The sequence below is a fragment of the Haliotis rubra genome, unplaced genomic scaffold (assembly GCF_003918875.1).
Source record: "Haliotis rubra isolate DU_JTF1 unplaced genomic scaffold, ASM391887v1 Scf1735, whole genome shotgun sequence".
Lineage (NCBI taxonomy): Eukaryota > Metazoa > Mollusca > Gastropoda > Lepetellida > Haliotidae > Haliotis > Haliotis rubra.
Genome location: NW_025765709.1, coordinates 74,076 through 99,599, shown reverse-complemented (window position 1 = coordinate 99,599; position 25,524 = coordinate 74,076). Strand labels below are relative to the sequence as shown.

At 40.7% G+C, this 25,524-nt stretch overlaps 1 protein-coding gene across 1 annotated transcript in view; it reads left to right on the top strand.

The window, feature by feature from the left end:
• Positions 1–4,024: 4,024 nt before the first annotated feature.
• Positions 4,025–25,524, top strand: part of LOC124272846 — a 31,251-nt gene continuing 9,751 nt past the window's right edge. The window contains 12 exon segments of the mRNA XM_046708066.1: positions 4,025–4,102; positions 5,487–5,676; positions 6,094–6,180; positions 7,585–7,677; positions 9,401–9,495; positions 12,382–12,500; positions 18,966–19,453; positions 20,616–20,634; positions 20,636–20,706; positions 21,134–21,311; positions 22,903–23,094; positions 23,920–24,102. Of these exon segments, the coding sequence (XP_046564022.1) occupies positions 6,095–6,180; positions 7,585–7,677; positions 9,401–9,495; positions 12,382–12,500; positions 18,966–19,453; positions 20,616–20,634; positions 20,636–20,706; positions 21,134–21,311; positions 22,903–23,094; positions 23,920–24,102 (1,524 nt within the window). The 5' untranslated portion in view covers positions 4,025–4,102; positions 5,487–5,676; position 6,094.

The following is a 25,524-nucleotide window of genomic DNA, read 5'->3' as shown; positions in this document are numbered from 1 at the left end:
TATAAACGTGCCTGTCTACGTAATCGGTTCAAGATTACTTTCAACAGATGGCTCTGGGTGCGGACATCACGGGGTCTAGATCAGGCCCCAAGGAAGACAAGTATCTCTGTAGATTAGAGGCAAACCCGTCAACGCTAACGTCCCGTAGACGTCAGTGACGTCACTTCGGAGACAACGACACGCCGCCTATGTAAATTAATATTAATCTGAATGCTCTGTTGCTTCCAAGTATATATACTCTGTGGTTAGTTGTATTTCAATTAATCAGTAAAATATTTTACCGACAATCAGCACTGGTTTTAAATATCTCGGAGATATAACACTAAGCGAACTCCTCACAACAAATGCAACACCTATATTTTGAATATCTAGATTGGTCCCAGTAAACAGGAACCATGAAGACTAGGTGTTCAGCACCCTGCATGCTCTTGTGAGAGAGTACCAGCTCTGCGTATGGCAATATCGAATGTAGGAAAAAAGTAACAGGAAAAAAACGAACAGGATAAAAAGTAACGGGACAAAAGTAACAATTTTTATATAAATACTTATAAACACTTAATTAGCTTTGAGCTTTGATCATCTTATTTAAGTTGTTGTTGTTGTTACTTGTTTTTAATGAGCAACTTATCACCTATTCAGCTTACTTGATAGTATAAATAACTTTGTTAAGTAAACTATTCATCATAACCTGGTAGGCTAACAGCATCCTTCCGTGTGGAAGACCATACAATGGTTCCAAAAAGACCAAAGTCTCACAAAAACTATGAAACAACAAGCTGCCCTTGGGATTATGCCCAAAACAAGGAGGTAGAAGAATGGTATCAGAAGAATATGGAGTCACTCCAGCGTAGATTCAAGACCTTGTGTTCACACTAAGCAGCCGGCAGCCTGTCCATCTCCGAATTCCTGTCTGGTAGGGTTGGTCAGAACGTTAGAACATTAGACTCAATAAGAACATTTAGTTAGAACTGAGAACTGAGAACATTGCTTATGGATGTAAAAATGTGCTTGTAATTGTTTTGTTATACTTTGTTAATAAATAAATAAAAAAACACTGAAAAAGTGTTTCTTTTTTTCCTGTTACTTCTTTTCCTAGCAACATCTGTTACTTTTTTCCGTTTCTTTTGTTCCTGTTACTTTTTTTCCAATCACCGGCAATATCAAGCCACGGGTCACAAACACATAATGGTACTGATCATTAAATGGCACGAGAGTTTAAAACAATGCGAACATCATGTCAGTTACTTACTCCAGACTGATTATACGTAAGAAAAGCAAGATTTATAGATGTCAACTTCTTTATTGTGAATAACACGATGTTTCGGAGTGTATGCTTTCTCCTTCATCGCCTGATGGCGGCGTGTTATTCACAATAAATTAGTTGACATCCATAAATCTTTCCTTATGCATTCCACTTTTAAATGCAATTCAAAGATTTGATTATACGTACTTAGTCATATACACTGAGCAGTAAGGTGATGACTGCGGAATTATAGGGTAAACATGGACGTCTTATATTGATAAAATAAACGTACCCTTATCAATATTGGTTCAGTTGCACAAACGATGGGTTGTTTTAAAAGTCCTATTGTCTGTTCTATTTGATACAACTATTTCCAGTGATATGACATAGCTGATGCTAGACAAACGGAGAACATGTTACTGTAAACACCTTGTAAGAACCGGACTATGCACAGTTAAGTGATGGGAATACTCTTCGGTTCTTGCGAATGACTAAAATAACTCTTCGGAACTTGCGAATGACTAAAATAACTCTTCGGAACTTGCGAATGACTAAAATAACTCTTCGGAACTTGCGAATGACTAAAATAACTCTTCGGAACTTGCGAATGACTAAAATAACTCTTCGGAACTTGCGAATGACTAAAACACCAGTTTAACAAATGTTGGTTTCTATGGGTTTTGGGGTTTTTTTAAATTATAAATAAAAAGTTTAACATGTCCTACAGACACTTTATACTCTTTGCCCGCATAGGATGCCAAAACAGTGTTAAGGAGAACAAGTATTAGATGGTGGAGCAAAAATGTGCATTCAGCGACGAATGCAGATTGTAGCAGAGGTAGGGTTTTTCGCCATAAATCATTTTCCATTTAGAGAGATGATTGGATGATTACACGAGCATGTGTGTCATATCAATTTTACAAATCGTGTGTTGCGATTTTTTTCAGTGGAAAAAGCATGTATCGTAAGTTTGTTTAAAGGACGTTTTGTATAGTTTTGTTTGATATGAATTGTGTTGAATAATGGAAGTTTATATTGGAAAACACCAAGTCTATTTTAAAGACGCTATAGCCATGTCGTAGTCTGGAATGTACAATTAAGGGGGTATAATTTACGAATTTGTATTTTATATTGAAACATATATACAAGGTTTGGTTTCCATCTTAATCGTTCTTTATAAGAGCTGGAAAAACAGTCGGAACAAATACATTTGTTTTGAGATCCGTTCCATAGTTTTGATATTATCAGGTAAATAAATTTCATAATGGTTTGATCTGCAGTGTAAAGTTTGGGTGGTAGATTGGTTTCTAAGGTTATACTGATTGGTATCGGTCACTGTAGGTGGAATACAATCACTAAGGTATTCAGGCGTGAACTTGTTGGTCGTTTAATAGAACAAAGTTGCTGTTGTTTTTATTATATCGTCTTTTACTTATATAGGGGCTGGACGTTTGTTACTTCATATATCTTATATTGACTTCTTACTGTTTATTCCATGCGTTGTATAATCAACGTATATTATTAACAATAAGGGATCCAGGAATGAACCCTGGGATACCCTAACGAGCTGAAACATTACTACTGTTTGTGTTCTATTGTTTAGATAGCTTTTAAATCATTTTGATAAATTGCCGTCGATGCCACAACGCTAAAGTTCATGAATTAATCCGTTGTACTAAACTTTATCGACACTTATACTCACATCCAAAAATATAACTCTTATTTCTTTATCCTAATCCATGTCTTTTGCTGTAAAATCGCACTAGAACGTAAGCTGATTGTTGTGGAATCTCCTAGCATAAATCACGAGTGTAAGTCTGAAAGTAAGATGTTATCTTTAAAATAATTGAATACAACTTAGAAAATACATTTTTCCAAGAAGTTGGCTGAAGAACTAGTAAGAGTGAGGCCTAATTAGAGCATTCACGCAAACTACCTTTCTAGCGAATGTGAATAACCAGGGAGACTCTATAAGGCTGGAATAACTAACGCTTCTATCCAGATGTTGGGAAAATGATAAGTTGAACAAGTTTGTTAGAGGGTCTGTTATTTGGATTGAGGTCATTTTCAGAACTTTATTGCTTCTACCGCCCGGAGCAGGTGCCTAAGTAATGCCTACAGACAAGAGTATATCGTTAACATCATTACTACCGATGTGTACATCGGTAAGAGGGTTTTCTGACTTTGGAATAATCTTATTTATTTCCATGTTACTTAAACGAATATCACGCTATGGTGCGATTCCAAATTTTATTTAGTTCTACATTTAAAACACAATACGTTAGCCTCGTAAAAGCATTTCTAAACTTTTTTTCTGTTCGGTCAATATGCCTAGGAATAAGGCCCTTTTGACTTTTTGTCACGGCCCATTTGACTTTCACCTCGGCCCTTTTGACTTTTTCCATCGGCCCTTTTGACTTGGCACTTTTCGGCCCTTTTGTCCTTCGGCCCATTTGACTAGTTCCCTAGTCTGTCTCACAGTCCCTGAACCACATTATTTTCCCTACTGCTAAGCCTCTCTGCAGTGCCAAAGCCCTAAATCAAGCAAGTCTAGATTTCCTCAGGTTCAGGGATCTCTGGTCTCCATGGGGCTCCTTTTCAATTTAAATGGGCTTGTTTGTTACTATCAAAATTATAAATAGGGTATTCAGAGACTAAGCATTAGTCTACTAGTTCCCCATCGACCCCGTGTCGCGCGTACCAAAAGTGCTGGCAGCCTCACGCTGGAAAATGAAATCTGTTTTATGTTGTGGTCTGCAGTATACATACACCAAGAGTTGCCTCCCATCGATTATATTCCGTCATGACTGAAAACAAAATAAATGCGAGGAAAATCTGGTGACTTGTTTGGAAAGAAAGGTAAGGCGTTTATAAAATTGATTCATTCAGTTTAGGGTTAGGGCGTATCCGGAATGGATTACAGTATATGGTTCTGTACTGTTGTATCACATAGCATGTTGTGCACGGCATGTGCAAGGTGCGCTTGCTGGCTTTACTAAGTGCATCGTAATACGCACTAGAGGCGCCAGGACTGCGTAGGTATCAATTATTGCGTCAACAAACCTCAGAAACCTGTCCTACACACGCACATGTTACAGAGTCGTGAGAATTAGGAATATAACATTAAATATATACAACAATTTAATATCGTGTATACATGATCTCCATCATTGGAAATTATATATAATTTTATACAACCTAATGATTATGTTGGTCGACATTATTTATTTTTCCATTTTAGTTAAAAATAGCTAGATGTGGTGGGGAAATCCAGTCCAGTGTTTAACCATGCTCAGAGCCTCCCAGCCATATGCCAGGGATTATTAATATACTGGACAAAAATAGTTAGGGATATATGTAAATTTTGAAATTATGAATAATGATCTATTTATTCATTGACACACTGATAAAATATCAAATATCCCTAACTTATTTTTTCCAGTATATATATTGTGCAAGTAGCTTTTCTATAAAGCTAGCCCAGCTGTGTAGTTAGTCAGTAATCTTTACAAATTGTAGCTATGGTTTTTATCATGTTAATGTAACATGCGAATATTTGCTATTAGAAACTATAGCAATTTATTTGCCATGGTTGCATCTGATAATACTTTTGAGTTTGAAATTCCTAATGAATTCTGTTACGCCTCCACATTTCAACTTCACAAGGAAAATGCATTATATGTTCTAATATTTTCACATTGAACCCAGTGTAGATTCCAGGTTCAAACTGATCACCAGCAGCATACTCAGGTTGTAAGACACAACTAAATGGACCGTGTGGTCAGATTTAATGACCTTCATTGTGTTATGGTTGTGTTGGCATTTTGACATAACTTTAGACTCTTCTGTTACTATCCCACGCCACGAAGTGGGAGGGTGATATGGATTTGATCTCCGTCCGTCTGTCTGAGATGCAGGGGACAGATTTTCTCAAAAACCATTACAGATAGGGAAACCAAATTTAGTATGTGTTTTCAGGACATGAATGCCTTGATGGAGTTGAAAAAACGAAAACCGTGTTACAGTTTGTTACAAAGTTATGGCCTTTGTCATGCGTTTCTTGACTTAGTGCACGGTATCCCCAATGGGGACATATTTTCTCAGAAACCGTTATAGATAGGGAAAGCAAATTTGGTATGTGTTTTCAGGACATGAATGCCTTGATGGAGTTGAAACATAGGAACCAAATAGGAACAGAACAGTGTAGCAGGGAATATTGATGACCATGTCTTCTTATTTGTAGGGGTGATGAGGACAACCTATGAGAAGAAATCAGCTCTCCCACAATCAGCTTCACCATGGCCCGCCCCAAGGAACAGGCTTCAAGGACGGTCACTGGGTATCAGAGTGCTGCATTTCTAGATAAATGTATCAAAGAAAAAAGATCGTGTCAAGGCCAAATTAGCACAACAACTGCGGGACGATGTTTTATGGTAAATTTTCATGATGATCGTGCATGGATGAACAATGGAGGTGCCAACATGATGTAATATTTAATTCATTTTACTTTAAGCAAATTTTGTTAAATTATTTTCATAAATAACAGTTTTTAGACACTTTTTTGTGTGACATGCAGAACATCCCTGTCTGTGATCAGGCAGTCACGCTCGAATGAGTGACCCACTCTCAGGTAGTCACTTGTACACAGCCCTCAATCATGTAAGTCAATACTTGAATAACTCCAGGATTTGCACAGATATGAAAATCGCTTGAATTTAACCAAGTTCCAGGTGCTTGATGCTGTAATTGTTGTATGTATATGTATATTACTACTGATTACTGAACAGGAGACACGTGATCCTGTAACTGTAGATATATTATCATGTATATTACTACAGATGTACTTTCAGCATGTTAAGTGAAGAGATCCACACAGACCTGACAGTGACCAATGGCAGCAAGCACATCCAAGCACATAAGGGAATCTTCCTAACAAGGTGGGTTTTAGCCATGGTAACATCATACCCACTATGAAAGTGTCTGGCAGTTAGACAACCTGTAGGATTACTGTGCAGTATATGGAAAATACAGTACATCTTTACATCAGTAATTAAATAATTAATAGACCATTTATCATGCGCATTCTCCATGCACAATGCATGCTCGAAGCGCCCAAACAATCTGATTATTATTATCCCGGATAACCCAAGCTGCCGGTGAGGCTAGAAGGTTAGTGGTTACGTGACATATCCTACCGGGTACCCATTTTCTGCTAGGTGAATAGATGCAATTTTGAACAAACTCACTTGCCGAAGGTGAGACCACATGTATCACATGTGCTTCATTGTGGGGCAGGACTGAAGTCCTAGAAACTCTGAGGAGTCAAGCTGCCAAACACGTTCACCCATCCAAGGTGAGGTGAGGTGAAATTGGGTTTAACGTCGTGCTTGAGAATGTTTCGCTCATATGACGACGTGCATGCGTGTGTATGTGTATGTGCGGCTGCTTGTACTAGCCCAGCCTGAAGCTGGTTTTATAATGCTAGCCCACTGAGATACCATGCCGCAGTTAATCATGAATACCCCACTCAGACACATTATACTGACTCCGAGCCGACCAGTCCTTGTTGTACCCACTAATGCCGAGCGCCAGGCAGGGACCAACAAGTACCATATTTTAACGTCTTTTCGTATGACGCGGTCGGGGATCGAACCCGCGACCTTCTGCACTCCGGGCGGACGCTCTAACCACTACACCATGGAGGTGGTCCACCCATCCAAGGACTGTCTGCGTCCAACGTTACTTAACTTCACCTGACTGTAACCTGAGGTCTATACACCGGGCCACACACCACCACCACTGATTAACTTTTGTTTTAGTACAAGGTCATCGAAAAAATGCCAAGATCATGTCACCAAAGTGAAGCATTTTGAATAAAATTTTACTTATTTACATCCAAATGCAATGAGTGTTCACACTGAATGAATACTGAGCTAAACTAAAGGTTATGAAAAACTAGGTCAAGATCACATCAGAATGACAAAAGTTATGTCAGGTAAGAAACCACAATTTTACTCACCTGATAACATTCATTTTAAGAAAATGCTAAGTTTTTACGAGAAATGATAAGCTGATAAACTGCATAACTTTCACTAACTTCTCTATTTTGAGTGCAGTTAAGACAGTGTTTTTATTTGTGAGTTGGTCAGAGTATAAGTTATTGGCAACAGTATCTCTATGGGACCAATCCATTACTGGGAGCAGCGTGTTGTGTGGCCTGTGAGATCACCAGTTTGTTGAGGTCGGTGTATAGGATGGGCTGGATTGTAAGGTAGAGATGTTCATGAGTCGTTGGGGAGATATCTGTTGAGTAAGTAGTGTTACCACCATCTTTATTTCAGGGTTGGCTCGATTTTCCCAGAACTGCAAAATGATGCAGAAACTATAGTGTCGTTGAACAACCTGAGTAACACCGACCTGGATACCCTGGTCAGGTAGGTGAAGGGAGTGTGTGTGAGTGAGTTTGGTTTTACGCTGCTTTTAACAATATTTCAGCGATATCACGACAGGGGACACCGGTAATGGGCTTCACATATTGTGCCCATGTGGGGAATCAAACCCTGGTGGTCAGTGTGATGAGCGAATATTTTACCCACTAGGCCACCCCACCGCCGTGAAGGCCAGCAGTACTGGTCAGGTGAAAGTTCACTATCTGCTCATCTGGGTTTCTGTCTACCTGTAATTACTGGTATTTGACAGGTGAAATGTTAGTTGGACCCGGATGGTCATAAATCTTGTTGAAATAAAATACCAGTACAACCTAACTGAATACATCATCCATCCTTCCCAAAAGACACATGCAAGTTGCTGCTACCGTCAAAACACATATTTATTTTATTGCTGTATAGGAGCAATGGGGGTAGCCTAGTGGTTAACACAATCACTCATCACGCTGAAAACCCAGGTTAGATTCCCCACATGAGTACCATGTGTGAAGTCCATTCCTGGTGTCCACTTCCGTGATATTGCTGGAATATTGCTAAAAGCGGCATAGAACTACACTCCCTAGAGTTTTAGAGTTATCTCCCTTACCACTGCCCATACATACATGGCAATGCAAGTTACCTCTGTTTATACTGCAGTAAAAATATGTTCATAACAATTGACATTATGCCAGGTAAATATACTGAGGGAAACAAATAAGGGATCACATGAAGGCACAAGTGTTCCCTTATTTTTGTCCAGGTTTCTTCACAAGCTTTGTATCATATAATAATGCAGACTTGTTCTCGTCACTATATGGCTGGAATAGTGCCAATGTGACGTAAAGCCCAACTCAACTCATTGTATCATATAGCTTGTGAAGAAACCTGGGAAAAAACAAGGGAACACTTGTGCCTTCATGTGATCCCTTCTTTGTTTTCCCTCAGTATATTATCATAAGTGCACATATTTTCTTCTTCTTGTGTTTTCCATATCAATTTATAACTTAGTTATCACTCAAAAAATTCAATAGTTTCTACTTATATGCTGTTATTTGGTGCGAGAACCATAGGGTTTGAGAGTATGTCTCACATAACACAAATATGTCAGTGATATCCAATCAGATGAAAATTGCTGCTTTTTGTACTTGCATGTTTGTGATAATAAGAGTATAGCATAAAGTTGCATGTTTCGTCTTTTGAATGTTTTGCATTCAGGTATGAGTATTGTGAGATTACAACTAAGGTGATGAGGCTGATCAGCTCTCATGGGTTCTATCTGCACATCAGTTTATAATGGTATTTATTTCATAAATTTCAATAACATTTCATTCCAGTTGGCTATTTAGTACTGTTCCAGTACTGTGGAATATTGTGATGCACACATACATAATCACTCTGTACCTGAGAGGGGGCGGTGAGGTAGCCTGGTGGTTAAAGCGTCCGCTCTTCACGCTGAAGACCCGGGTTTGATTCCCCACTTGGGTACAATGTGTGAAGCCCATTTCTGGTGTTTTCCGTCGTGATATTGCCGGAATGTTGCTAACAGCAGCGTAAATTCTCACTCACTCACTCACTCACTCACTCACTCACTCACTCACTCACTCACTCACTCACTCACTCACTCACTCACTCACTCACTCACTCACTCACTCACTCACTCACTCACTCACTCACTCACTCTTCCTGAGATATGTAGTCCTGGTGACACTAAGGTCACTGTCTGGTGTTACAGGGAGGTGTACTACGTGGAGAATGTGCTATACATGCACAACTACAGGGACGACCTACTCCAGCTAAATGGCGACACTCAACACAACAACGGGATAGGTGAGAATGGACAACTTATGTACCATCTTACTCTTCTAGTAGGGTCCGTCTTGTGGAGTAGAATGGTTCTCAAGGGAAAGATGTGTTGAGAACTGACTTGGGAATAGTTGCATATGTTTTCGTATAGCTTCTCTTGGCATTCTGACAGGACAAGTTGCGTAGCCATCTCACAAGTCTGACTTTTACATACTGGTAAAGTGGTCCTGTTGTTTACCGCCCTCAATTGTACGTGTTGATAGCAGCGTTAGAAATACCTACCTGACCTCCCGCCCGCCACCGCCGGTATGGGTTATTTTCAACACGGACTGCCAGATTCTCAAAATCACCTGCCCGATGGTCGGGTTAAAATTTAAAATATATATACACTCGCGTAACCTTGATCCGTGGTTATAAGGGAAGTGCGGCCAAATTCAGATTTTAATTGCATGATTTCATTTTGTATACTTACTGATTATGTTATTCATTGATTCAGCTAATTGAAAATGCCTAATATTCCCCTCGTGAATGAAATGTTTGTTTACGGATGCCATTTGCAATCAACACCAATTCGTGTGCCCACAAAATGGGATGCCACCTTGTTTCGTGGATTACTTAGTCGGTTACTTTATACCACTATGTACGACATCCCACTGCAGTAGGTATTGACACCAAGAAAAATAGGCAACGAGAAGTGAGAAAGTTTGAGCTAACGGTGTCTTTTTTACTTGACATTTTGTAAAAATATAATTTGGTAATGGTAGTATTAGTGATCTGGGGCTATTTATCTCAGTGCTGGACAATTAGATTTAGTGTGCTTGCGTCTAATGCAGAGATTTGGAACTTTTTTGTCAGCGAGGAGTGGCATTCTATGTACATCAAAAGTACTGCTTCGTGACGTCATACGAGACTTAATTTACGAGATAGCATGATAATTTTCGCGATCCATGAATCAAGGTTATCCACAAATTTAGGTAACGGTTCTGTATATAAAACATATATGAAAATATTTTTTTTCTTATTCTTGAAAAAATATGACCTGCGGATCTGCAAAACAAGAAATAAAATTGGTGTGGCCTAAAAAGTGTTTTCAGGTTTCTGTTATTTCTATAGATTTTGTAATTTACACTATTGTAGGTATTGATCTTTTGATAATCATGGGCAGGGCAAAAGAAATGTTTCTTAAAACAGAAAAGGTCTTTTGTCTGTTTTGGGTCCCAAAATGAGTCACTTAGGGTTGTTTGTATTGCAGCATTACATTTATGAAAGCTTGGAAGTTCAAGGGAGGTAATTGTGTAGATTTATCTGAATAGTTTCCTCCCCTTGATAATGCCCATTCAGTAACACACTCCAACATTGTGTCCCTCTTAGCGTAAACGACCAGTCTTCTGTTATCAGAACAAGCTGACCTATTTTGTCTGCTCCTGTATATTGTTTGCATAGTTTTATAGATCTATATTCTACCACAACGGCAACAGTGAGGTGTATGACAATACATAGAGGATATTATATGATAGCCCATGTCATACTATGTTTACGACACGAGTGCCTAAATGTTGGAGTGCCTAAATGTCCCCTGCAAGAGCGAGGGATATACCGATATTTAGGCACGAGTGTCGTAAACATAGTACGATATGGGCTTGAATATAATATTCTGTTTATTACCGAAGTCGTCAAATTGAGGAAATTAAACCCAAATCTACTTTCAAACACAGGCTGGCTACCCACCGTCGTTGCAAGTAGAACTCAACGTCACAGAAGAAATGTGACGTCATAGCCTTGTTCATGACGTCACGTCACCATGACAAAGTGATATTTTGCCCTAGGGCATCGTATGAAACATATTTACCCTGATATGTTCGCCCTCGTAGGTAATAAATATCTATACATCAACGTTTTTTGTCCAGGTGTATTGCTTGATCTCAGCAGGTCTTTGATAACAATACGTGGAGCAGTACAACCAGAGAAACAAATGATAACTATACAATGGAAATTGTGTTACACGTTGATGAAGGAGCAAGAATTAGCTCTGAAACGTCGTATAAAGAATAAAAAGAAGTTGTCCATAAAACATGTCATGTATTCATGTTCGTCCAACTTCTAAATCAGTAAATGCCTTTCAGGAGCTACGTTTTAGGATGTTTTGAAAGTGAAAGTTAACCATTCTATCATAGATGTTTATTTAGATGTGCATACTGTGTGACTCGAAGCAGATGGAGAAAACCAGTCTAGGTAAACTTAGGCTCAGTATTACTAGTATTCGTTACACTGCTATACTGAGTCTAACAATACCTTGTAGAAGGTCGCGTCAGCTAACCTTTTGGACTGACTAATCAGAACACAGCTTACCAAATTGCGAAAGTTAACATTCTCACATACCGTTTGCACCTTTACCTAAAAATCTCGAAGATTCCGAATGCTATTTTCCACTCGATCGCTTCCGAGTGATACACGCAATGAGTAAACAGTCACTGAAAATAGCGTGTTTGTCAGTATTCAAGGATGTCATCTTACGAAAATATAATCAAATAGTAACCATGTTATTAGAAACCCCTAAGCGTATATACTGCATGTCAAATATCTGTGTTTTATGCGGATTTTCGTTTGTTGATAGTCGTCGTCTGATTGGTAAAATCTGTTCGGGTGTCTCTCGTTTGATTGGACGGTCATAGGTCACTCAAAGGTTAGCTGACGCGACCTTCTACTAGGTTTTGTGACTCTCAGTATAGCAGTGTAACGAATAATACTGAGCTTAAGTTTACTTAGACTGCGAGAAAACATACACAGTACAGATGTACAGTATCTTGATTGGACTCTGCAAGATGTGACAAATGGTGGCTGAATGAAACTCAGAGTAGGAGAATGGATCAGTAAGGTCTTCCAGCTGATCAGTGTTTGTCCTGTTGCCAGAGAATGGGGACGTGGAGCCAGTGAGCATCAAGGAGGTGATTCTAGAGGAGGGTCACAATGGTGATGTGGGGGATATCCTGGAGGAGCAGCTCACATTGTCAGGCAGTAAACACAAACAGGTAAAATCATGTTCATACTGTGTCTGGTTCACAATAGAAATGGTTGGAATGGTTGAAAATAGAAACATTTGAGAAATATAGTTGCAGGCAACGATGAGGGCTCCTTGGCTTTAGTTCTATCTATTGTATCTGAGGGCTAGAAATCATCGTCAAAACGGAGCCAGAACACGTTTTTGACAGGTGAGCGGATCTTCCAAATACAGTCGGGGTCGCTGGAGTCATGTTTCTTTTTAAGAAGTTCGGGAGAAGAAACAGTTCCCTCTTTAAAAAGCTGTATCTCAGTTGTTCTTGGCCTTCACCAAGCCTTTATCTACCATACTGGCACTTTTTGTACAGAATTTGCACATTTTGGGAGCGAACTACTCAGAAAACTGCTGAAAAACATGGCCAAAAACTGAAAACAAAAATAACTGCCAAACGGTACTTTTTAGCGACTTGACCCATCCAGGCAAAATTGTTGGGAATTCGATTGTGCATCTGTACAAGAGATTTGGAAGTGTTGAAACAATTAGTTGTTGAGATATTTGCTGTCAAACTTTAAAATTTTCGAACTCGGGTCTTCGGCTTGGCTTGGTTCACATATATATTTAGAATATTTATCTTCCTATTGCCGTATACAGATTCTATTGAGTTACTATGTGGAGTACTTTATAACGTTATCACAGGTTCATTGATTGAAATATGTCCGAGAGAAGTTTGTTATGATGACACTGTTCAAGGTCATCTCAAGATGTTATCAATTATCTTTGGAGAAAGTACAACATAATTGAAACAATTGTTGTCAGGTATTCATTAATTAACTGAATTATTCTCCAGTAAGGTCAAAGGTCTGAATATAACCACTGTTATTTTTACTTATCCTGACTCATGCTAATTATGCTTGTCTCCTTCCTCTTGCGAATGATAGTGGAACACTTGAAATCCCTTTAAGTTCCCTTTTAAAAAAAGCGGACGTAAAATCACTCACCCAAGAGTAGCGTCCCTTTCCTCCCTTTGGCGCCCAAATGGTCACATGATCGGCCATATTTGTCACTCTCTCCTTCTTTGCCCTTGAGTGCGGTTGTGAGAGCACCTGGGACCCTATCCGGCACATATCCTTTTATAATTTTGGACCTTACATCAAAATTATTGTTGTATACAGTTTTTAGGAATATATTTTACTTTACGGTTGGAAATTTGATTTATATTTCCGTTGTTTGACATGTGTTTTCTTCATGTTTACATTTCATTAAACTTATATTCGTTGTGAGTACCAAGTATCTGCTGCTGACCCTCATTTATTATGTCCTAATTGCACTGTTTCATGATCTTTCAGCTCTCGCTGTAGGTTTTGTGTAAATTTAACCTCTGTTGAATTTACTAATTACCTTTTTTCCATCCATAGACGTGCTAAGGACTGGGTACGTAGGTATTCACAAGTCATGTCTAAATCGAGTGATTGCGCTGATAACCGTGTGTTAACTACTGCTGCAGATATTAATAATTCTAGTTAATTGCTGAAAGTTTCTCAGGAGCAGGTCGATGTACCAGGGGTGAACACCGGAGGCCATAAGAGATCATTGTCTACTGAGCTGACCTCATCGCAGATGAAGAAGGCTAAATCATCATCTTCGCAGAAGAAGAAGGCTACTACCATGAAGACTTCAGCGAAGTCTAAGATCAGCTCTACACAGAAGACGAGGTCTTTCTCAGCTGAGATTGTTCATCCGGAAGAAGCAGATGTTTATGATGATCCACCCATCCTCATAGCTGAAGTCACCATCGTCAGTAAGAAGACGAAGCCTGCTTCTACAGCTACATCGCCATTAGTATCAGCGCAGACATTGACAGAAGACCTTCTATCAACGCAGACATCGGGTACCAGAGATAGCAGCAGCGTCAACTCTTCACGAGGGCAGCGAGCCTTAGATGACGTCTCTTCAGTATCAGATGCATCATCCCTGCAGCAGTCTCTTCAGACAACGAAGAACTTCAACCCGGGACTGTTCATGCAACAGTTTACAGACCAGATGATGTCGATGATGGAACGTCGCTTCGCTCAAGAGAAGGCTGCTATGAAGACCGCTACAATGTCTACTAGCCTGTGTGAAGGCTCTACAGTCTCCCAACTACATCTTGATGAAGAAGGAAGCCTGCGCGAAGGCTCACGGACACGACGATCTTCCCCATCTGAAGTAGACGCCCCAATGAGTGCTGCTAAGAAGTCTCCACGCAGGAAGGAATCGAGGCGTTCTCCCGAACCCTACAGACGTCGCAGATATAGGTCATCATCTCCTTCAGACTCTGACGCCCACTGAGAACCTGTGCGAAGGCACTCCTACAGAGGTGAAGCTACGTCCAGGAATCCACCTTCGCGAAGGCCTAGAGAAATATCTCAACCTCCAGGAAGGATTCAAGATCGCATCGGGATCGCACGCCTGCACGAAGCTCTTCATACAGATCATCCCATAGAGAGAGGGGAGATTACGTCAGTCAGCCTTCGTGAAGGCTTAGAAATATATCTCAAGACTCCAGGAGGAATACACGGTCACACCAGGACCGTTTACCTGCACGCAGCTCTACATGCAGATCTACATACAGAGACTCACATCATTATGGATCTTCAGATACGGAAATGTCTAACTTCACTATCTGAAGTTAGAAGTCTGGAGAACTCTACTAACGTCAGCTCAGCATAGCAGACCCCTCCGATGACAGTCGACCTGCGCGAAGGAATATTAGCTATATAAGCTCTCTCGGATGAAGGCCTGCACGAACGGTTACATTCGCGAAGATCTTTACCGTCAGAAGTATCAGCAGTTAAAAGCCTGGAGGATTCAACGAACACCAGCTTAGCGGTAGCAGTCAACGATGGAGCCTCCACGCTGTTTCAGCAAGAAGGATTCTAACACAGAAGTAGATCCAGTCATTCTCCAGGATTCTACAGACTGCACAGATACGGATCTTCCAACTTGGACCTTCATCAACCTGCGCGCAGGCACTCACTGGGAGGATTTTAATCAGAGTCAGCATGTCCTGCCGTTCAATGATAGCAGATTTCCCCTTCATCATACGGAGCCCTTCATGTTACATCAGGGTTTGAGATTACAAGATCATCAGTGAATCCCTTAATAGATATTCAAGACAAGAAGATATCACAACTGGACACTACAACTAGATTTTGGCTATGTTGGATCAACGAGTCGCTGAAGGAAGAGACACACCTGAAGGAACGATGTCAGATAACATCTGATCAAACACTGAAGATGAAATTTCATCACTTGGGCTTACAAGATATCAAAGGGGACAGTTAACAGTATTGTCGCATTTCCTCAGCGAGACATCGGTTACGGTCAACTTTACAGAACATCTGTATAAGATGATGACTGCAGTAAAGATTATAAAGTTGAAGAATACAGTCACAACAGACAGGGAACAGTCTGCTTACATCGATACGACGCGGCGAAGTTTTCACGCGCTTCCTCTTAGCCATCAAGACACGTGTTCACTCGTGTAACTCTGGCACAGGCCCGAATGTTGACGAAGAAGTCAACGACTGCACAAGATTCTACAAGGATCATTTTCCTGCAACACCGGTGACGTCACAGTCACGTGCCAGGAAGTCGTCTACAGTTGTAAACAACTTTTTCAACGTGGGAAAGGCTCCATTTACAGTCCAGTTAGCAGGGTACAGCGTGGTTCGACTATCTTGACGGGTCATAGAGAACTTTACCTGTCAGCAGATTTAATATTGGTTTTCTGGGGACTTGCAGCGACAAGTGCGAGACGGTTTCTGCTCGCGGCAGCCGATCGACTATAAATAGACTTCACATCGATGGCAGTCCCAGTACATCATAGATTTTTGCTGACCTAGAGACGACGTATTATGCATCATCGCTGCACAATGTTCGGATTCTGATGACAACATCTTAATTACATATTACCGGAAGATTGATGAGACAAGCTTCAAGCCATGATTCCAGAATCGATCATCTCTCCGCTTCCATGTCGGACATGGCAAGGGCTCCTCCATCCACATACGTACAATGTAGGTCATGATTGCAGTAGATGGCTAGTAATCTCTTAGTCGGAGTTGGAACCAAAACAGGATCTTCAATTGCTGGGAATATGGCTCATCACACCACAGAATCACACAGTCGTCCCAGAGGATCGTTGAATCAAGATACAACGTATGATATCTCAAGCAATGCTCTCTCCGTTGACACTACGTGCTTGGCAAAGCATGCTTGGTCTACTCACCTCAGCTCAAGACATGATTCGCAGAGGGAGACTACAGCTGCGCCCACTACAAATATTTGTGAATGCCCATCTCGACAGTCTGGATCCGCTGATACTACCGGACAGCCTGAAACCATACCTCTTATGGTGGACTCGAAAGTCGAATGTTTGCCGAATGTCGAGGAACCTTTTTGCCAGAGCCGGTTTGCAACACTCATCTCTACGTAGATGCATCGCTACAAGGATGGGGGGCCCACCTCGACAATGAAGTGGCAGCAGGGAAGTGGTCGAGTCAGGATCAGAGTCTGCACATCAACTTGTTAGTGATGAAAGCAGTGATCAACGCTTTACAACACTGGTCCAGCGCTCTAAAGAACGCAAGACTCATGGTCCACACGGACAACTCCACAGTGGCATTCTACATCAACAAGAATCAACAACATCAATAAGGCTGCTACAACTCAGCTTTCTCCTGTTCAGCATCGTCGACGACCTGAACATCTACATGAAGGCAGGCCACATTCCAGGAGCAAAGAATGTCATAGCAGTAAAAGCAACCCATCCTCAAATGGCGGAATACCTGTGTCATCTGCGACAGATGAGACACTTAAAAGGTTCAACACTCTCAACATACCTGGCTGCTCTCAGCACAGTTATCACCATGAAGACGGGGGTCAAGCTGACCAAAGTACCAGAGATACTGGCACTACTACGCTTGTTCAAGTTGGAAGACCAACAAATGAAATTCAAGGCTCCTGCCTGGGATCTCAACATAGTTCTACAACATCTCACCAGTGATGCCTACAAGCCTCTAGAATGGACATCCTTTGAACTACCGACTCAGAAAACTCTGTTTCTGATCGCCCTAGCAACAGCAGCACGGATGTCAGAAATACATTCTCTGGACTTCGAACGAAGATGATTTGAATCATCACATCATGACAACGTACATCTAGGACTGAGATGGGATTTTATTGCCAAGAACCAACTGCCTGGTCAGCCTGACAGACAGTTCCACATGCCAGCACTCTCTACAGTCCTTGGGCCACAGGATACACAGGATCTATCCTTATGCCCTGTCAGAGCACTAAAAGTCTACCTACAAAGGACAAAATAAGGAGACGAAAATTCAAGCGCCTATTCATCCCCTTATCCACTGAGACATCCACGGAAGTCTCTCAGACAACGATATCAATCTGGATGAGAGCCGTTATACTAAGGGCCTATAAAGCAGCTGGACTTGAGCCTCCACGAGCCTCCAATCCACTTGGAGTCAGAGCCCTGGCGTCAACACTTGCTCTGCATAGAAACTGCTCGATTACAACTATAATGGAGGGCTGCTTTTAGAGATCGAACACGGTGTTTGCCAACCACTACCTCAGAGACATTGCCACCGAAGACGTCTCAGGCATTCACCAAATTGGGCCACTTGCTGTAGCACAACAACTAACGGTCCCACAAAGGCGCTGAGAAAATCTCACCCTTTTTATCACGTGACTTGTGAAACTGGTTAAAATCCATGCACACGTCTAGGACAGACTAGCATGAGTAATAGACCCTGTACTTGTATAGGACATACTCGTACATGAAGAAGGGATGCATCTCCACTTGATGTGCGCATCAAGAGATGGAGTTGCAATAGATAATTAATGGAATATTCGTATATCTAAATCCACACAAAAATGTCAGGAGACGTTTCAGAAGAAATCTGACAAGTTGTGGTCCCCCCAGACTCATCAGAGAGAGAGAAGAATCTTCAACAGTGCCGTCATAAGTTCCCAAGGGGGGTAATACAGGACGTAAATCTACAACCAGTGAATCCAGAACGTGGCTTGACCCACCACCGTTCCGGACGGATTCTGCAAGCATAATTGCATGAGTCAGGATAAGCAAAAATATGTAATTTCTGACTAAAATTGATATTTTATACTTATCCTGACTCATGATGTTAGCCCTCCCAACCTCCCCTCTTATGGCACTTTGGATTTCCCTGTAAATCCGGGTGTCAGGCTCACATACGGAGAGAGTGAGAAATATGGCCGATCATGTGACCATTTCGGCGCCAAAGGGAGGAAAGGGATGCTACTCTTTGGTGAGTGATTTTACGTCCGCTTTTTTGAAAAGGTAACTTCAAGGGATTTCAAGTGTTCCACTATCATTCGCAAGAGGAAGGAGACAAGCATAATTAACATGACTCAGGATAAGTATAAAATATCAATTTTAGTCAGAAAATTACATTTTATTCAGGCTACCATTCTGGATGAGGAGATCCTCCCAGCTGAAGTGCCTTTGAAGCAAGCTTTGCCAACTGTCAGTTCCAGCGACAGTGCTAACCTCAGTGACAGTGACTCTAAATGTGGAGTACCAGCAGCTGACAATGACCTGGAACATGAGAACAGCAAGCTGGAGGACTCAACCAATGGAATGGCAGCTGACACTGACCTGGAACATGAGAACTCCAAGCTGGAGGACTCAACCAATGGAATGGCAGCTGACACTGACCTGGAACATGAGAACTCCAAGCTGGAGGACTCAGCCAATGGAATGGCAGCTGAGACTGATTCTCCAGTGTTAGATGAGTCCCCTAGTGACCAGCTGTCGGAGATGCCCCACAATCAGACCCTGCCTCATGAGACATGCAGTAAGCTGGGGACGGACCTACTCAGGATGTTTCTACAGGAGATCAGCTGTGACACCACACTGGTTGTGGCGGGCCAGGAGTTCAAGGCACACAAGTAAGGATACACTAGTATGATATCTTGATGTTACTATTCGAGTATGTCTGTCATTCTGAAAATTTATACAAGTGTCACAATTCTTGTATTTCTGAATCGAAGTGAGGATAATGCACAAATTATCTCATGGTTTGGTTGTTTTGTTGTTTAACGCCACACTCAGCAATATTCCAGCTATATGGCGGTGGTCTGTAAATAGTCGAGTCTGGACCAGATAATCCAGTGATCAACAGTATGAGCATCGATCTACGCGAGATTGACCATCCGCTCCCCTAAATCACCTCTGACAACAAGCATGGGTTACTGAAGATTAATTCTAACCCGGATCTTCACGGGTAATTATCTCATGAGTGTCCTGAAATAGTATGACACACAAGCAAGAATGGACAAGGTGATGAGAGACAGTGAAGTTTGGAGGGGACCTAGACAAGGGGCCAAATGTTCTGCTTGGCCTTTTACTTTTTGAATGATTGTTTGCAAGAGGGTCAGTGTAGATTGACCAGTGTATTTGTGTTAATTTGAATGCAAAGTTATGATTATGAAAATTTAATGAACAAAAAAAAATAGGTTTAAATTTGGAAACAAGTTTCAGTAGATTCCCCGACTTTGCTTACACCAGTAAGCATCAACTGGTGTGTCTATCCAGTAAAGAGTATAGTATCAGGAGCAATCAGTTTTCACAGAGTACTGACTACATGCTCCAGTTATTAGTCATGCTGCTTGATGGTTTAACGCATAACATTGGAGTGAGTGAGTTTAGTTTTACGCCACACTTAGCAATATGCAAGCTATATGGCAGGTCTGTAAATAATCGAGTCTGGACCAGACAATCCAGGGATCAACAGCATGAACAGCGATCTATGCAATTGGGAACCGATGACATGTGTCTACCAAGTCAGCGTGCCTGGCCACCCGATCCCGTTAGTGGCCTCATAGTCATATGACAAGCATGGGTTACTGAAGACCAATGCTAACCCGGACCTTCACGGTTCATAACAGTGGAGTTAACTCACAAAACATGTGTAAGAAGTATTATAATTTTCTAATTTCATCTTTAGTTAAGTAGTTTTGTAAAGAGATAAATAAGACATTTATATCAGGTACATTATTCGGCATGCAGTATGCAGGTAGACTGAGAGTGATCTGTTATGTATTGCTGTAGATACTTGCTGGCTGCCCGGGAGCAGGTACTTCGACGCCATGTTCGGGGGACTATGGTCAGAGAGTGGTGCCAATAAAGTGATTCTTGAGGGGTAAGCTGTATATGTATTTCTGTTACTGTATGTGGCATGGAGGAATAAAGGCTAATAGATTTTTCCACATATACTTTTCCAGAATACTTTCTGTAAATTTCTCGGGCAGTGGGGTAGCCTAGTGGTTAAAGCGTTCACTCGTCACGCTGAAGACCCAGGTTCGATTCCCCAGATGGGTACAATGTGTGAAGCCTATTTCTGGTGTCCACCGCCGTGATGTTGCTGGAATATTGCTAAAAGCGGCATAAAACCAGATCACTCACTAACTCTAAATGTCTGTAAATTTGAGATTGGTTGAATTTGTGTCCTGTTTTTCTGATGTCATATATCTTGAGATTTCTTGAACAGAAATGTGGGATGTTCAAAATGCTCAGTGTAATTATTTTAAATATTTCCTGTGTGATCAGCTCGTGTGTTTGTGCTCCAGTGTGTCGCCCCTTGCTGTGGAGCAGGCCCTCCTGTACTTATATGGAGGTGTCATTGACATCATTGAGCCGTGTGAGCTGACAGAACTCATCCAGGTGGCTGACATGTACGGCCTGGACGGACTCAAGGATGTTGTGTGCTACCATGTGAAGAAGGACAGCTGTCACTTCTACCATAAGGTGGGTGTTGTGTTTGTACCAGTCAGGTTTAGAAACAGCAGGTCAGCCTGTGAAATACAAAGAACCCACCTTTGTTGGTTAGGGGCGAAACGGTATACCGCGGTATTAGTAGAACCGCTGTATTTTGCTTTTGATTCGGTATACCGTAATGCAATTCAAAAATTCTGTATTTTCGTTTTTTGTACCGTCATTTTATTAACCTTTTTAAACCTTTTCTAAACTGTCTAGAAGTCGACTCATTTTATCATTATCTTTGCATTTTTGTCATTTTTCTGGAATATGATCATATGTCGTATACCGAACTGAAACGAACCAAATTGAAAGGCTTTGTACCACAATACTTACCGTACCGTGGTAAGAGCGCACCGTTTCACCCCTATTGCCGGGGCACACCAAGCAAGTTTGTTGTCCTAAATGATGTGTGTGGCTTGTTGTATTTCCTCTCTGCTGTCAGACATCATTGTTGTCCTTTGTCCACTGAGTCTCACCAGAATGGATGATGCTGAAACTTAACACGCCTGCTTCCATCAATAATGATAATAATCATTAGTGCTGGAGCGATTGATAGAACAATCAGTCAATCGATCGATCCCGCAATTATATCGATGGGCTTGAGAGACTAACTAAATGAAATATGCAAGCTGAAGTGTTTCTTGGAAAAAATGTAGATGCTTAAGTTTTTTGCCTTGTTTGACAGTTGTTACTGATATTACACAGTGTAGTGTTGGGAATTGGTTGAAATGTCACAACTGATGATTGCTTCATTACCAAGGAACAATCATCGAAAACAATTGGTTAGCGTCATTTTTCAGATTTTCCTATTCAGGTTGTTATTGTAGATACGTATAACATGATGCAACTTATTACTTTAAAGTGATGACTAATATATCATGAACATAAACTTCCTGGAGAAATATTCAGTCATGACTTTTCAGTTAGTGAAGTGAGATTAAACACGTTTTCAGGCCCTGACAACTTCCAAGATATGTTCCATTGTGAAGTATTTCAAAGACTAAAACAGTAGTACCAAAATCATTTATGTTCCATTATGAGAAAATGTGATCGATTGCTTGGTCGTTTGGTCACTGCGACCAATGTTTGATTATTTCAATTAATCGGAACACCACTAACACAGTGGATTTGTCTTTGTCACCAAACATTGAGACTTGATACTTGGCTGTATTTTGTTTTTGCAGGCATCACTGGAATTAAATCATTTGTAATAAATGTCAATTTTATACATACCGATGCCATAGGGTATAGTCATGAGTTTAAAGGAAGTTTAAATTGAGAATCTCATTGTTGTACATGTTCTTCAGCCCGGAATTTCACCATGCATAATGAATACACACAAGAAGAATGGTATATGTTTTTATTTCACGATGATTTTGAAAGGACTTCTCAGGTTGGATTCTTATTTGATCCTATAGCGATAGGTCCAGGACCCCGTTTCACAAAGCTCTCGCAAGCCTAAGATCTCGTAACTTTCCTCATAGCATTCCTACCTCCTATAGTGTAACATTGACTTAGGACAGGACAGAAGGGTTTCTCTGAGTTAGCATGTTGAGAGTTGACTGGCTTGTTCCTTCAGCCATGTCCAGCTTGTGCAGCCACGGCAGCCCACGCCCTGACTTTGTCTGTCACCTACAGACTGGAGGAAGTGAAAGATCGCACCTTCAAGTGGATGAACAAGTTCTTCACCAAGATTGTAGCTACCAAGCAGTTTGCGGGAATGCCTGATCCAGTACTGGAGATGTGCAGTGACTTCATGATAGAACAGCTGGTAGGTGTACTCACTTCATGATAGAACAGCTGGTAGGTGTACTCACTTCATGATAGAACAGCTGGTAGGTGTACTCACTTCATGATAGAACAGCTGGTAGGTGTACTCACTTCATGATAGAGCAGCTGGTAGGTGTACTCACTCCATGATAGAACAGCTGGTAAGGGTAGTGACATTATAGAACAGCTGGTAGGTGTAGTGACTTCATGATAGAACAGCTGGTAGGTGTACTCACTTCATGATAGAACAGCTGGTAGGTGTAGTGACTTCATGATAGAACAGCAGGTAGGTTTAGTGACTTCATGATAGAACAGCTGGTAGGTGTACTCACTTCATGATAGAACAGCTGGTAGGTGTAGTGACTTCATGTTAGAACAGCTGGTAGGTGTAGTGACTTCATGATAGAACAGCAGGTAGGTGTAGTGACTTCATGATAGAACAGCTGGTAGGTGTAGCGACTTCATGTTAGAACAGCTGGTAGGTGTAGTGACTTCATGATAGAACAGCTGGTAGGTGTACTCACATCATGATAGAACAGCAGGTAGGTGTACTCACATCATGATAGAACCGCGTGTGTTTACGATACATTATCATGTGTAGATGAATGTGTGTGTTTACGATACATTATCATGTGTAGATGAATGTGTATGTTTACGATACATTATCATGTGTAGATGTATGTGTGTGTTTACGATACATTATCATGTGTAGATGTATGTGTGTGTTTACGATACATTATCATGTGTAGATGTATGTGTGTGTTTACGATACATTATCATGTGTAGATGTATGCAAAATACTTAGCTCCTGACATTTTTCTTGCAGTCAGATCAAACTGTGATAGACACAATCCTCGAGTGCCACAAACTCACCAGCAAGCTGCCCAGAGTGAAGTGGGCAGAACCTGTGCTGGAGCTCACCTCGAAACTGATGGACTGTGCCATTGACTTCACAAGTCAACACTTTGTGACAGTGGTGCGATCTCAGAGGTTCCTGTCTTCCGGGAAGGTACCTATCCCAGATGATGGATAAAATATTTATTTCAAATTATGTCACATGTGGACCGCTTCTGTGATGTAGTGATTAGAGCTTCTGCCCGGAGAGAAGCCAATATGGTGGAAACTTAGTTTTTAAGATTGAGACCGGTTTATGTTCAACAGCTGATTACATACGCTGAGTGTTGTGACAACTGAAAACCTACATATAGAAGATAAGTTACCTATTCTGTCAATTCATTTTAAGTCAAATAATTGTTATAATAGTACTGTCGATTCATTTTAGGAAATAGAACTGTATTTTCTCATTTATCTCTACGATTTATATAGTTGATATGTGAAAGTGTGAAATATCTGTTAATCTAAGTTCAGCCTAACTACAGTCTCAGTGGTAGAGAGATAGGAAACGGAGAAAAGGGACTTTACTGAGGGGAAATTAGTGCAGAAATGAGCAATGCCCAAAGTCCCAAAAGACTTATTTGGAACAGACCATGGCTTTATGCAAATTAATGTGCGACGATATTGTATTACAAGGGACACTTTTTAAATGCCCAATTTGAAATTAGACATAGATTCATTATAAACGATAGCTGACGTAAAATATAATAACTTTTATGCCGAAACTATTTCGACATATGCTATTTGCAATTGTGTAAATTTTAGGGATATAGAGTAACAGCCTAAAAACAGTTTTTTTCTATTTCCGACAGTACTATAGTGTCAGTATTAGTACAGTAGATTTGTAGTAAAGTTTCAAGTCGGCATGTTGTAGCTCACTGGCTTCAATTCTCAGTACACAGCGAAGAAAGACTAAATTATATCGCTTAACACTTCTTTCATTTATTCGTGTAATTTTTAGAAGGGAAATATACCTTTAGCTGAAAGGTGTTTGCAAGTAATAGTGATAGTTTTATAATTTTAGAGAAAATTGTTAGGGTGTATTTGATGTGAGTGAAAAATATGACATATCGCCGATCTGTTCTGATCCGCCATTGATGCTTGTGATGCTTGAGTGTTATGGTTCTAAAACTTCTTTATCCCTAGTATGGTGATCTACCTTCAGTTGTTGGCGATCTATAGCCTGTTTTTATATTGTATTATCTACATAGTTCTATTACTTTTAACTTTCCACACTAGTTTTAACTGTAATTGTGATATGCTAGTTGTGTTACTGTCCCTTGATGACTGTTTTTTTGTAATATACACATATTCCATTTCAATGTCAAACATGTTCTCGTCACAATATGGCTGAAATGTTGCCGATGTGACGTTAATTATTAACTCACTCACTCACTCTAAAACTTCTTTCTTTCTTGTTGATGTTAGTATTTGACAAAACTGGAAAGATGTTTACAACACTTTGTGATAGTTTCTGTTTTTGAGGTGTGTGACAGTGTCAGTTAACATTCTGTCAATGTCCATGCCATTGCTCTTA